At 38.2% G+C, this 13,341-nt stretch overlaps 1 protein-coding gene across 6 annotated transcripts in view; it reads right to left on the bottom strand.

The window, feature by feature from the left end:
• Positions 1 to 13,341, bottom strand: part of CDYL (chromodomain Y like) — a 99,828-nt gene that overhangs the window by 46,410 nt on the left and 40,077 nt on the right. For all 6 annotated transcript variants that reach the window (XM_015854619.1, XM_015854621.1, XM_015854622.1 and 3 more), the window contains one exon: positions 6,624 to 7,290. In XM_015854619.1, the coding sequence (XP_015710105.1) occupies positions 6,624 to 7,014 (391 nt within the window). In that variant the 5' untranslated portion in view covers positions 7,015 to 7,290. The remainder of the gene's footprint in view (positions 1 to 6,623; positions 7,291 to 13,341) is intronic.

Genomic DNA, 13,341 nt, shown 5'->3' with positions numbered 1-13,341 from the left:
CAGATCCACATTGACAATTTTCTTAGGAAAGTTACATTCAATCCACTTCAGAGTCTTAAGAAAGATGTTTCCACTCAAAAGTGGAAACAGCATGGGACAAAAAAGCATTGATGGTTACTACGCCAAAGTAAAACACACTGTAAAAAACACTGTGTGAGTATTTCTGATTGCACTTCCCACTTCTGCTGTATTATCAAAAGCTGTTTTAAAGTTGCACAACTTTGACAATGTGGAAAGAAAAAAAATGAACAACCAGTTCAACACTTCTGTCGACATATTCAGTCTGATCTTTACCATGTTTTCTCTGCAGAGATCTAAGTAAAATAGGTTGAAAATGAGCCTCACAAAGAGAACTTTTGCTTCACACAGCACTTCTTTCCCAATGTTACCACGACAGGTATGACAAATGTGTCCAGGGAAATCACTTCTGTTTGATCTTTATGCAAGTACAATAGGAATATGTGATGGCTGATCATAATTGACCCCCTCAGAGCAGTCGTGAGATTTAGACCCCAGAGATTGGATCCTCAGTTATTGTAAATTGATGCAGTGCCTGTAGAAATGTGCAGCTAACAGCATGGGGCTTATCACTGGGCCTGAAGATGCAATACAAATGTTGGTGAAGATAACAGAAATTTTTTCTGTAAACAGAGGTTTAAAATTTTATGTCCAAATTGAGTATTTCTTGAGAAATTTCTTTCATATATACAGATAGATAAAATCCAGAGATCCCATTAAAGGGGAACTCATTTTTCTGGGGCAAGTTGCATGCAACCTTGTGTGTATATGTCTCCAAGGACATACCTTTTCCCTCTCTGTCACACTGATAAAAATAAAAATGCCTTGAAAGGAACATTTGGCCACAGTGGAATTGGGGTTAGGGAAGCAACCAAAAGGAATGGGTTCATTCTTTCCAAAGTAGTTTTTCAGCTGTATCAGAAATCCACACCAACAGTGTTCAAACAGACAAACCTGGCATCCAAATCCACAGCATCTGAGTTCAAGGCAGTGAAACACAGCAAAAGGCAGAAAAAGCGAGAAACCAGATACTTACTCCTTATATACTCTGGAAGACAGCCTTAAGACTCAAACAAGCCTTGTAATTAAATCCTACTTTGTCATTACAGTAATCTATTGACATAAACCAGTATATCTTGAAGACGAAAGACTTTCACATAAGTTCTCCATCCTGGAGAATCATGTAAAGCACAATGATGTATACCACGTACCAGAAACTGCAGAAGTGTGTGTGTGTGTGTGTGTGTGTGTGTGTGACGTACAAAACCCAGGAAAGGATGGGATAACAGACTGATTTTCCACATAATACACACCATCCAGACTACCGCAATACTTAAAGCTTTTGCAGGTATGATATGGCAGAAAAACAAAGATACAAATTAACAATTTAGAGTATTATTTTAGTTAAGAGGAGAGAAGCTAAAGAAATTGAAGATGACTTAACAGATGGAAAATTGATGCAAGATAGTGCATAATAGAAGTAATAATGAGAAACCTTCAAAAGTAAATTCTAAACAACATATACCTTCTAAGGAAAAAAACCCAAAGGTAGCTAAGGTTGATTAAATTAAAACTGCTTTACTCTGAATTAGCGATTTGCAAAATGCAGACACAATAGAAAAAATACAAAACTACACACTGCTGCATTCAACAATGCGGTTTAACCAGTAATGTCAAAAGTTAGGCAGGTTCACAAAGGACTTTAACCCATTTAATTGGCTTTTGTTTCCACTAATAAAATGCTTGGTTGCTTTCCAGATCACTTCATAGAGATCAAACCACCACCCAAGTGCAATGTACAAACATACTGGAAAAGGAAGTTCCTGTCTCAAGGCTTTTTTTGGAATGATGTTTTACTACCAAAACATAACAAAAACAAATAAAAGGAGTGCTCAGAGCTGCTTGTCTTTTCAGAATGCTAAACAGGAATCTGAAGAACTGCAACACATCATCCCAACTGTCCTTTATTTGTACTGTTCACTCAAATTCCCACAGGAGTGAGTTCTGTGACTTTCCTCTTGCTTTACAGATGGGTTATATGCATCACTTGTGGTCTATGAGGACAATTAGTCTGGTTCACACCCTACACGCCTTCATCAGCTGCAATACTCTCCCCAAGGGCCTCCTGACCCTGGCCCAATGATTTTGCAACACAGCAAAATCTTAAGCAAATAATAAGCACCATTTTCTATGTTACTGAAAGTGGCTTCCAAATCTGCAGGTTTTAATTCCACAAACTGTTTTGAATAATGGAGAGAACGGGTAACAAACAGAATGTGAGCTCAATAATTTTTCTCAGGATGCCCGGCTTTTCTTTCGGTGCCAGTACCATTGTTTCAAGACAAGAACAGCACCATCATTCAACTGAAAAATCAGCAGACACCCTTGCTGCCCACAGTTCAATATACTCCAGTCATCTTTCTATTGTCAGACAGCCTATTGCTCATGCAAGTGACACATCTGAAGTAGCATGTGCAAAGAGGGAGGTGCTAATGCCACCGTACACACAGCAGTGCTTGTTCATCTTGCAAAGCGACATAATCCAATGCATTTCTTGTATTTCTTCTTTTCATGCACACCGGACAGCATCCTGTATTGCTCTAATTGTGACATAACATACAGCTATGTGGGTGCTTCTCACTTGTTTTATGCTTCCAGAAGTTTGCATGCCTTTCTACACAAAACTTGTTTGTACCATTTATTCTCAATAACATCCACATGTTGGACATCATTAGCCAAACAGAAGTCTTGGTGACCATAGAGACCCAGAAATGTACAGAAAGAAAGCTAGAATTTGCCAAGCAACGGAATTCACCTAATTTCTACTCAAGTTTTGCAGGAGTTGAAAAACCAGTTCCGTGTTTTAACTCTTCCTAAAACTGAAAACAACTTTGGTCTTGCGTGGCTCACAGATTCCCTTCATAGTTTCACTTCTTGTGCATTCTACCGAAGAGAAATTCCTAGAATAGCTATAAGCACACTACGTTTAAAAAATTTGCAGTGGATTTTCAAAGTTATTCAATTTTGATTAAAGAAATACGCTTTCAAAAATCTCAAATGTATTTGAACCTCATATCAGATACAAGGTCCTACCTGCTTTTGAGTAATACAGCTTGCTTGTAGGTACCATTAAAATCTCTTACACAACATTGAAGTTTTTGGTGATGTTTTTTTTCTATTTCATCCCTCCATTTATAGATCACTTCTATCAGCATTTAGTAACAGGATTTTTAGAAAAACTGGAACCACATAAGTGATAATTCAGTGACAAAGTCCTGCTTTGTATATATGCCACCAATATATGCTAGTATATTGAATATTACTCCATCAACTTTGTTTCAAGGCCAAGCCTCTTTTAAAATAGAAATATTCAATACAATGATGTGTTTTCTTAAAACATATGGTCTGGACAGCTGCTAGATTTTGGTACGCTGAAACCACCAAGTACCAGAGCAAATTCAACTATTACTTTACTCTCCCAGCACTTCTACGTATGTATCTAAATATTTGCTAGTTGCCTTTTCTAAGACCATTCTTAGGAACAAGAACTGCCATGACAGTTTGTCATCTGAAAACATGACTAGATGCTACAATAATACCGATATTTCGGTGTAATTCCAGTCATAAAACTGTGATTCTCCGATGCATACAATGTTTGAGGTTTTTTCTAATTATAAAAAAAAAAAAAAAAAAAAAGAGGCTGGGGAAAAAACACACAAAGAACTGACAAATTTTTGAAGAGTTTCAGCATCATGAACATCTTTTTCATATTAACATTTTTAATGTTTATTTTTCCAATTTTACTCACAGAAAATCAACACCTAAATCAGCTTTGACAATCAAAGCTGTCTAAAATGGATTTGAAATGCAATTTGCATTTCCCTAGAATGCTTCAAAATTATGTTTTCCAATTAATGATTTCTGTTTTAACTAATTCGGATTTTTCCCACTAAAAATGTTTTGAGAAAAATTTCCTGAATCGGCTCAAGTACAAACTTTCCTCAAAATATGCTTTTATCTTCCTGACAGCACGTGGCAGTAAGAACTCTTAAAACTAACAGAAGGTGTACGTGGAAGGGGTGCGAAGTTTGGAAAGAGTGCTCCAAATGCCAGATCTATCATTTGCATTATTAATATGCCAGATCTGGTGTGCATGAAGAGCTAGAGATGAGGGTACAGATTTGAGGAAGTTTCTGCACAATTAGCAATTCTGAAGTGATTCCTAAGGTGTTGACAGTGCTGAAAATGTGATGAGGCGTCCAGTCAGGACAGAGGGAATGTCCTGAGTAAGGAACAGAACAGGATTCTGAACAGCTGGAAACCGGTGCAGGGGAGGAAGAGGAGTGTCTACTTATTACATTTCAATGAATAGCAGAGTGACATTAAAAATAAAACCAGCAAAGAGCAGAGTGCAGCTTTAATGAAGAGAAGGAAAATGTGTCAGCTTATTAAGCTCCAAGGCCAGGCTAGTTCTTGGCTTCCTTCTGAACGGAGGTCCAATCTGCCAATGCAGAATAGCTGAGTTGAACCACAGGCTTGTATGAGAGAGAGTTCTGTCACAGAAATTTTAAGATGCTAGGGAAAGAGACAGATGTTGAATACATCTGGGTATTATTCCTCCATGACATTGTTTCCAAGCCTTATAATCAGAGATTTACTGCTCAGTTTGGACAGGACCCCAGAAAAGTTGTAGAGGAGAGTCTATTTGCAAAACCATAACAAATTAGGAAATTTGCTTCCATTTCCAAGCAAGCTGAACAGCTCAGGTTGGAAGCAGTGTTGTGAGAAAAGGAAAACCTCAGTTAATAGCTCACCAGGAGCAGAAAAAAGCAGAAATGTGCCATGTATCTTTGGGCAGCCATGCATCATGACTATCTCCTTGGTTCCTCCTGTTTTGGTCCACAAAATGTGTCTTGTGAAAATGTCAGTGGGAGGAAAATCTTGTATTCTGGTGATTGCAAGCACAGCTTTCAGCATTAGATGAAGGAGGTGGTGACAAGGGAACTGCAACACCTCAGTGAAATAGGTTAATACACCTCCACTAATCTTTTACATGCCGCTATCACTCCTGTACAGGACTTTCAAATCCCATTTCGTGCCCTGTAACAAGCCCTTGCTACACTAGCATTACCAGAGTGAAAGTTTGGTGGGAATGATTTAATTCGGAGGCTATTAACCTACTTAAGAAGGTCCTTTTTTATTTCCGTTGCGTAGTGTGGGATTGGTTTTTTTGTTTTATTTGTTTATTTGGTTTTGTGAATGCCTCCAGGCAAAAACCAGGATGCTGAAGGCAGTGCTAATCAATCACTTCAATAGGAACAACTCCACTGTGCTCCAAAGCACATATTATTTATCATGAAACCATCACATGTGTGAACACTTATCTATCTCACCTGCAGAAGAAACTTGCACACTGACATCTCTTGCTTTTTCCCCCCTCTGGCTTTGTTTACATCCTCAGAGATACACATTTCCTCTTTAGCCCATGCAAAGGAAGGGATATTCGAGGCATTAATGTGTGCATTGCCATGGTTACCTAGTTCATCTGCAGCAAAAGGGGTTGGTTCATGACCTGACACCACAGCTCCAGGAGAGCATTCCTTCCTTCTTGACCACTACAGACACGTGGGAGATTTTTTCATAAAAATCTGAATGCAAGCAACATTGGGACAAGCAACTCAACCTCTCACATAGTCTTCACCATATTTTTCAAGCAAGTCATCAACCAAAGAACATCTGCAGATTTTACTCTCTGAATTTTATCTGAGGAGAACATCACACTTGAGAACTTAGCTTCAGAAGCAAGCTTACAACAACATGTTGAGTCTGTCATGGGAAACAAATGTTTGGGGCATCAGAATGATGACCATATTAAACCAGTCTCTCATCAGGGTGAAGGGAATTAATAGCTTCCTCCCATCCAACCAAAGAAGCAGTTTGGATTTCTTTGGTATTAAAAATGTAGCTTAATTCACTCGCACTGTAACTACTGAAATATTGCCAAGTCAGGCGTTAAATCTAAATGGACTCTCAATACAAAATTAGGTATAAACAACAAAATATTGATAAAATATAACAATGACAGAATTCAATCCAGGCAGAAGGTGTATGTATCTCCACAGCTGGCTCAAATTTTCACTGGAAAGAAACATCAACTTCAGTTTTTAAGCAACATCACTCTCCCAGTTTTTTTATTGTAAAATAGATAAATTATAAGAAATCCCTCCTCATATCATTCATTTATTTGCACAATGTACATTTCTAATATTCTTAACACATTTTAGTCTTTGATGTTATTTCAAGAAGCAGTGGTGCTATCTCTGGAAATGGTATACTGAATACATGAACCAAGCATGTCAAAGCAAACACAGATGTATCTTATGGTGGTTCTGAAAACACAAATACCAGTAAATCTCTGTGAAGAGAGCAAAGGCTAATAAAGTTTGAAATGGCTTTGTAGTAATACAGTTATGTAAAATAAAGCTGTGAAGTTCTCCAGACTTAACATTTCTGAAACAAGAGCGTGTAATCTGTTTGCATATTATTTGCAAAATGGATCAGTCAAATGAAAAATCTACATAAGAATGATTGACTTGTACACTTACCTTTTCCATTTATTGTTAATGCTGATGCAATTGTGGCTGTTACTGGCACTGGCAATTGTGGCACTAATGGATGTATCCTTGGTCGGCTCCCCATCCTGGCACGCTCTGCACCAGGTCCTAATAAAGCTCCCACGGGTTTTTCTGCTGCTACTTCAGGTGCTACAGAGTCTTCTTGATCCTGCTCTGTGTGGTCCATTTTATCAGGGCTTTCATTTTGGAAGCCATCAACTGCTGTCCGGCTCTTAATTGGACTTTTGGGCACTAGGATTTTAATACCTGATTTCGCAAGGTCCATATTTTTCCTTCCAGAAAGAGATGGTGAATTGTTTTTCCGGAACTTCTGTGTGGCAGTAAAGAGTTGGTTATTTTTTGACTCGTGGTCTTTACTCATAACTAAAGATTTAGTGGAAGTCTTTGAAAAAGAACTATTGGTAGACCTAGAAATTTGTTTTCTGGCGTTATTTGGAGAGGTCCTATTTGTCCTAGTTAATGTGCTTTCCTTTTGCTTTTCATTGTGACGCCTGTTAAATTCATGTATATATTCCTCACAATTAACAAGGTGCTGTTCTGGCTCCCAGGTGTCGTCTTCACTGTCATATCCTTTCCATCGCACCAAATACTCTGTCTTTCCCTTCTTGTTTTTCCTCTTGTCAACAATTCTCTCTACCTGTTAAAAAGGAAAACTAAACATTAGACACAGGCAGACACACAAGTCAATCGAGCAACACACATGCAAATAATTTTCTGAAGTGTACCTAGATTTTAAAATGATCTTTAGTCCTGTAATTCTCTATTGTAGCTCTATAGCATATAATTTTTCACTGCTGACTGGAAATGCCTCTCTTTATACTTCAGACTGTTATTTCCACCTAATAAAAGATGCTCTGAAATGCCAAAGTCATTCTTCAATATGAATTTTGTATGCATAGGAACCTGAGTAAGATGTATATTGTTAACCATTGGCACTGGATCCTGATGAGTTTTAACACCAAGATCAATGTGACTGGGATTTCACACCGTGAATATAAGAGATCACACTTAAATATGCTGCAAAAACACAGTTTGCTTACCTTACTAAACTTATCAATGTATTATTTCCTGTTTACTTAGCATAAAGCTTATGTGAGAATATCTTACTTATGGCAAGTTATCCTTTAGTTACCAGGGACAGTATAATACAGATTGGAAATCGGGGCAAATTTGGAATAGTTTTTAGAGGCTATTCACTTTGTGAAAACAGAGAACTTGTTTTGGCCAGAGACTTCAGTACACATACTTGAACCAATTACCATGCCTCACTTATCTGTAAATAGAGATGGTATTTATGTCACCAGCATTAAGCATGCACATGCTACGACTGCACATGGGAGCCATGGTGTAGAGGAATTCAGGCACTGGGGTAAGGCAGACAGGGCAGAGAGCAGCAGCTGCAGGGACAGAGGCTCATGCCTTGCACCAAATTTGCTGTCAGTCTTACTGCCACAACAGAGAGGGAATTCTTTCATAGAAATGGAGATCCAAGTGTAAGGCTAGACTCTGGATTTTCTCGATTTTCTCCCCCCCACTTTTTTTTTAAACTTTTTTTTTTTTTTTTCCCCTCCAGGCTGCTCCTTCTGTTAAATCCTCCAGCCTACTTTGTTTCAGTTATGGAACCTACACAGCTTTCTTCCAAACTCGATCTCCCTTTTGGTTATTAGGAAAAAAGAAAAAAAGAAAAAAAAAAAAGGAGGGGGAAGAGGTATGTGATGAGACTAGCACTTATTAATTTACCTCCTAACCCGGCTGTCCAGCACCTTGTGAGCAAAGACCGTGCATACAAGCAACAATCACGCATACCTAGGATAACTTCTGAAGACTAGCAAAATCTACTGGAGTTGCATTAGAATGAAGCATCTACAGAATAATTTGGAAGGACAGAGGCAAAATACAGATACATATGTCACTTCTGAATCATGTCACTCTCAACAACAGACTCTCTTAACAGTACACCCTCAGCTTTGACTCTTTATGTGGCAAGTAATCATATTGACCTGCATGGTTTACAACGGTGAAGTTAAATGATTGCTATTACTACAATTTCAGAAGCAAAATAACTGTGCTTCCTGGAACTTCACACTTTTCTCACAAGTGTTGTACTATGCTGTCCCGCCAAGAGGATGTTACACAGTTCTGTTTGTGTTGGTATTAAAAAGAACCAAAACAACAACAAAAAAAGACAAACACAAACTGTCAGACTGGTTGCACCTTTACCTTGTTCCTCAGTTGCATAGTGTTGGCAATTCAAAACATTTTAGGGAACACAATATAAATTGTCCCAACACTGAAACATATTAAAACTGACTTTATTGTGATTATTGGGTTTAAAAAATACCTCACTATTGAAACTACTGTTTTCCCACTAAACTGTACTTCTTAACACAAACAATACCATAAGTAAAGTCACTCTGCAGAAATACACCTTTCCTTTCCTTTATGTAGACACTGAGTTAAAAAGTCTTCAAGTACTAAGTCAGAAATGTTAAATTAGTAAATAAACTCATGAATCATAAACCTTATATGATATTGTAAAAAAAAAAAAAAGTTACCATGTTGGTCTTGCTTGTTGTTCAATTTTCTTATGACCCATTGAAATAGATTTTCTAAATATGATTCGCAGAAAGATCTCTGCAACCAGACAAGGTATTTTTATTTTCTGCCAGGAAATCCTCATGACAATCCAAACAGCATCGAAATCTGGGCAGAAAGTTCTACTAAAGTTTTACATAGTGGAAGGCCACCCTTTAAGGGCACATCCTTTTAAAGCAGGAAGCCATTCTTCTCACCCAAAAAAATCCAGACACCTTGCAGAGATAACAGATGAACCTTAGAACAAGAGATGCAAAAATCCATTGCTAACCCAGTATTTTATAGAGCAAACAGGAATGCTTACAGAAAGCTGTTACACTTCACTGCACTGTCCAAATCTGCAACAAAACCCATTTTGATAATGCTCTTTTAAAGTTTTTTTATTTATTTTTATGACGCTGTTTAATTTTTCTTCTGTCTGTTTTATTTAAAACCCCCAAAATATAGCAATTGACCTGTTATATAGCAATTGACCTGTTATACATAATTCATCACATGTTTTCACAGTTTTATTGAGGGACTTTCTCAATTGGCTCCACTTAATTAAACTGCCTTCAAGCCACTAGGAAAGCTGCTCAGGAATATTCTACTTCAATACTTCTGCTGACAATAACAGGTACAGAAATGTTTCTCATCCAGGTTCGGGAAGAGAAGACTGGAACGTTTCCACAAAGTACGCAGAGTTGTGAAATAGGGTTATGCAGGAATGAACAGGAATATTTGAATTCAATTTCAGAGCAACAATGGGACTATAAACTTGTACTTTTCCTCTTTTGCTACAGAAAAATAGTTTGGCCAAGTCATACATTTCTACCATATTATACAGTGGTGACATGATGTGGAATATAATGCAAGACACTTCTAGTTCTTACATTGAAATATACTAACAACTTACACCCAAATATTAAAATGAACAAGAATGTAACTCAGCAGAGAAGTCCATCCTTAGTCTAAATTCCTACTTCCTAACACTTCAGTTGCGGCTCAGTTTGATGGTACAGCTAAACAGATAAAATAAGCCACATCAAAACAGGCAGTATTTTTTCATCCCCTGTTGCTACTGAGGAGCTGAGCTGGTGCTTTCCTGATCCTATGACGAGTGAGTTCTGAGAGCCAAAAACTGGCAGAGTGCCCCAAAGCACCAGGTAAGCACAAGACTGCATCCTAGGCCAAGATCACACCAGAAATGCTGGTGACAACTACTTCTTGCCAATTACCATTTCTACAGCCTCCAGTGCCTTCTGCCACAGGGTGAGATTTATTTTTAGTTCTTAAAAGGTTCTTTAGCAGCGGATACTGGCAGCACAATCTAGTTTTCAAGTGTTGTGGAAGAATCAAAAAAAAAAAAAAAAAAAAAAAGAAAAAAAAGAAAGAAAGAAAATGATTTAAAAGAGAAAAAAAAAAAAGATTGTAAGGGAAGAACAATCTGGGTGGCAAAAGTTAACGTATCCCACTTTATCCACTTGAAGTATTCATCAACTACACTTGAAACTCAGCCAGCACAAAAATCGACAGAAAATGAACACCATGCTCTAAGGTATAATCCAACACTGCAACATCCATATTATAATCTCACACACAACGGTTATAGTTGAGACTTCCCATCTGCAAAATGGTAAATTTCCATTACTTCCATGAATGTGGTAAGACTTAATTAGTGTTTGCTTTCTCTCTCTTTGAGGAAGGAAATACTTCTGTTTGAACTGCTTTTAATAACAAAATAAACAGCATTTACACTTTAAAACAGAACAGATAAGATATGGTTGCAATCAAAAAGTCCTGTCTGGCTACAGCTGTGCCAGGTGAAAATGGTCATATTTACAGCCCATCTGCAACTGCTCCTCCCTCTGCCAAGCTCATAGACATCAACTCCACCCCATCTGTCCACATAACTCCTTGTGCAATTGTTACCTAACGTTGCTCTGTCAAAGTGACCTGGTTTAGATATTAAGAATACCTGAGCTAATGTAGGCATCCTGAAATAACTGGTTTGGAGAACAGCCACTTATGCGGTATTTCTGACACATCTAAGAAGACTGCAGGGGACAACAAACACCTTTGAGCAGGACGGGTGCAGTAACCTCTTCATTCTGCTACACTCAGAAATTGGATGTGCACCAAATGAACATGGTGACCCTTGTGGTCAAACCCTGGTTGATTCTATGCACTCTTAATCCAAGATAAAAGTTTTTGTAGTTCAGGTCAAAATAAAGATGAAATTCAAAAGGATGTTTTCCACCCAAACACTGCAATTTGTGCACATTTAAAAACTCTGAGAAAGGCATAATGAAAATGCATGTGTATGCATATCTTTAAAAACAATTTAATTTAATGGACAATTTGAAAAGATTCAAGTAAAGATACAGCACCTCCAATAGAGGGAAAAAGACAAGGTGAGCAAAATAAACACATAGGTGGGCAAGTAAATATTCAAGGAGCATTGCCATGTTAATCATAAATTCATTTTCCATTCCCATGGTGTTTCTCTATGTCCTCACGTTTGTGTCAGACTAAATTAATTTAAAGGTAAACAGAATAGAATCCGTTTGACTTCATCCCCTCTGTTGCCTGTGAAATACAGAAGACCTTGTTCTCTTAGCTTGAGGCTATGTTTGGTTCAGAGCAACAGTGTAACTGAGAAGCGAATCTTTTTTCCACCTGCCACCATTCCCACTTACTATGCAACAGTTCACAGACTAGTTTTCATATAAGTGCTGTTGATTCTTTTGGGAGAAATACAAACTAGAAAAGGTGATTCTGATGCACAGAACATGCTTCAGCACCAAGGGAATAAGGGGCCAAGAGCAAAACAGCTCTGATCAGTTTCAACACATGTTGTGGCATGGATATTTGATCCTAAGAAGCTCTACTAAATCTAGTCCAAGAAAAATTGCTGCACAACATAATGCACTGGGGTAAGGGCCACAGCACCAGCTCTTTCACTCTACTGATTTTCTCCTATTGAGCCACATTTCTCATGTAGACATTCCCTAATTCAGTGACTGAAACTAGATATAGCGAGTACCAGTTTTGCACAGCTAATCATACTACATGTGAACAATCACTTTGTTAACCTAGAAATTGTCCCGTGTACAAATGGGACTTAAATGAGCATCTAAAAATGGATTAGATGTGGGCTGACTACTGTCTTCTTGTCCAGCCAGCTACAGTAGACAATTGAGCTCTAGCGTGACTTCCATGATAGCTTTGAGCAGATGCCTGATACAGCCCAAGGCCTGCTAACAGAGCCAGCCCACCAGGGTGCCTTCTGGCACTCAGAACCAGCAGGAAGAGTTCACACTGAACCATCACTTCACAGCCTGAAGCCACTGTGCTTCCAAACCAGCACTGAGGGCCTGATAGCCTCAACCTCCCTCTGAGGAAGCAGTCTGTGCAGTGAAGTTTCGTACATACTATCTGCAGTCAGGTAAATGTCTAAAAAAATGCCAGCAGTCCCTTCATACTGACAGCCTAACAAAGACAACTGTGTATTCTCAACCCTATTTCTAAAACCTAACAGTGTTAAAACAAACATGGTGACTTTTCCCTCTTCCAAGCTTTATTTTGATGAAAGGCTGCTCATTCTTTTAGGATTCCTGGACACAAGTCATGCAAGAGCTAACTTTGCAGCTATTTGCAGCACTCAATTGATAATTAAGACCCTTAGGGAATAGTAAAGTTCTAGTCCACATAAAGTTCTAGTTCTGCAGACATTTCTAATGAAGTTGCCTATGAAAATGCATGTATTCTGATCAAGCTCATAATTTACCATTAACCTGAATACTGATAGTCATCCACAACCTTTACACAGACTATAGACAAAAATCATTACCACAATCTTATCAAAGTAAATGGTCTGAGAATCATGGCAGTGGCATATGCCACACCCGGGCTGCACAGGAAATTCCTCAAATGGCACATTAGGAAGTTTCATGCCTCGCAATAACATTCAACAAACAGAGTATCACTGTATAAGTAACTCCTCAATGGTCCCTTGAAAAATACCATTCATAGACATGAATAGCACAGGTCTCAAACTTGGCATAAGCAGTACTGTCCCAAAGAAAAAAGAACGGAGAAAACTGAAATGTAT

This window comes from Coturnix japonica, chromosome 2, assembly GCF_001577835.2.
Source record: "Coturnix japonica isolate 7356 chromosome 2, Coturnix japonica 2.1, whole genome shotgun sequence".
NCBI lineage: Eukaryota > Metazoa > Chordata > Aves > Galliformes > Phasianidae > Coturnix > Coturnix japonica.
The sequence above is the reverse complement of the archived record's forward strand: the minus strand, read 5'-3'. Positions and strand labels throughout refer to the sequence as shown.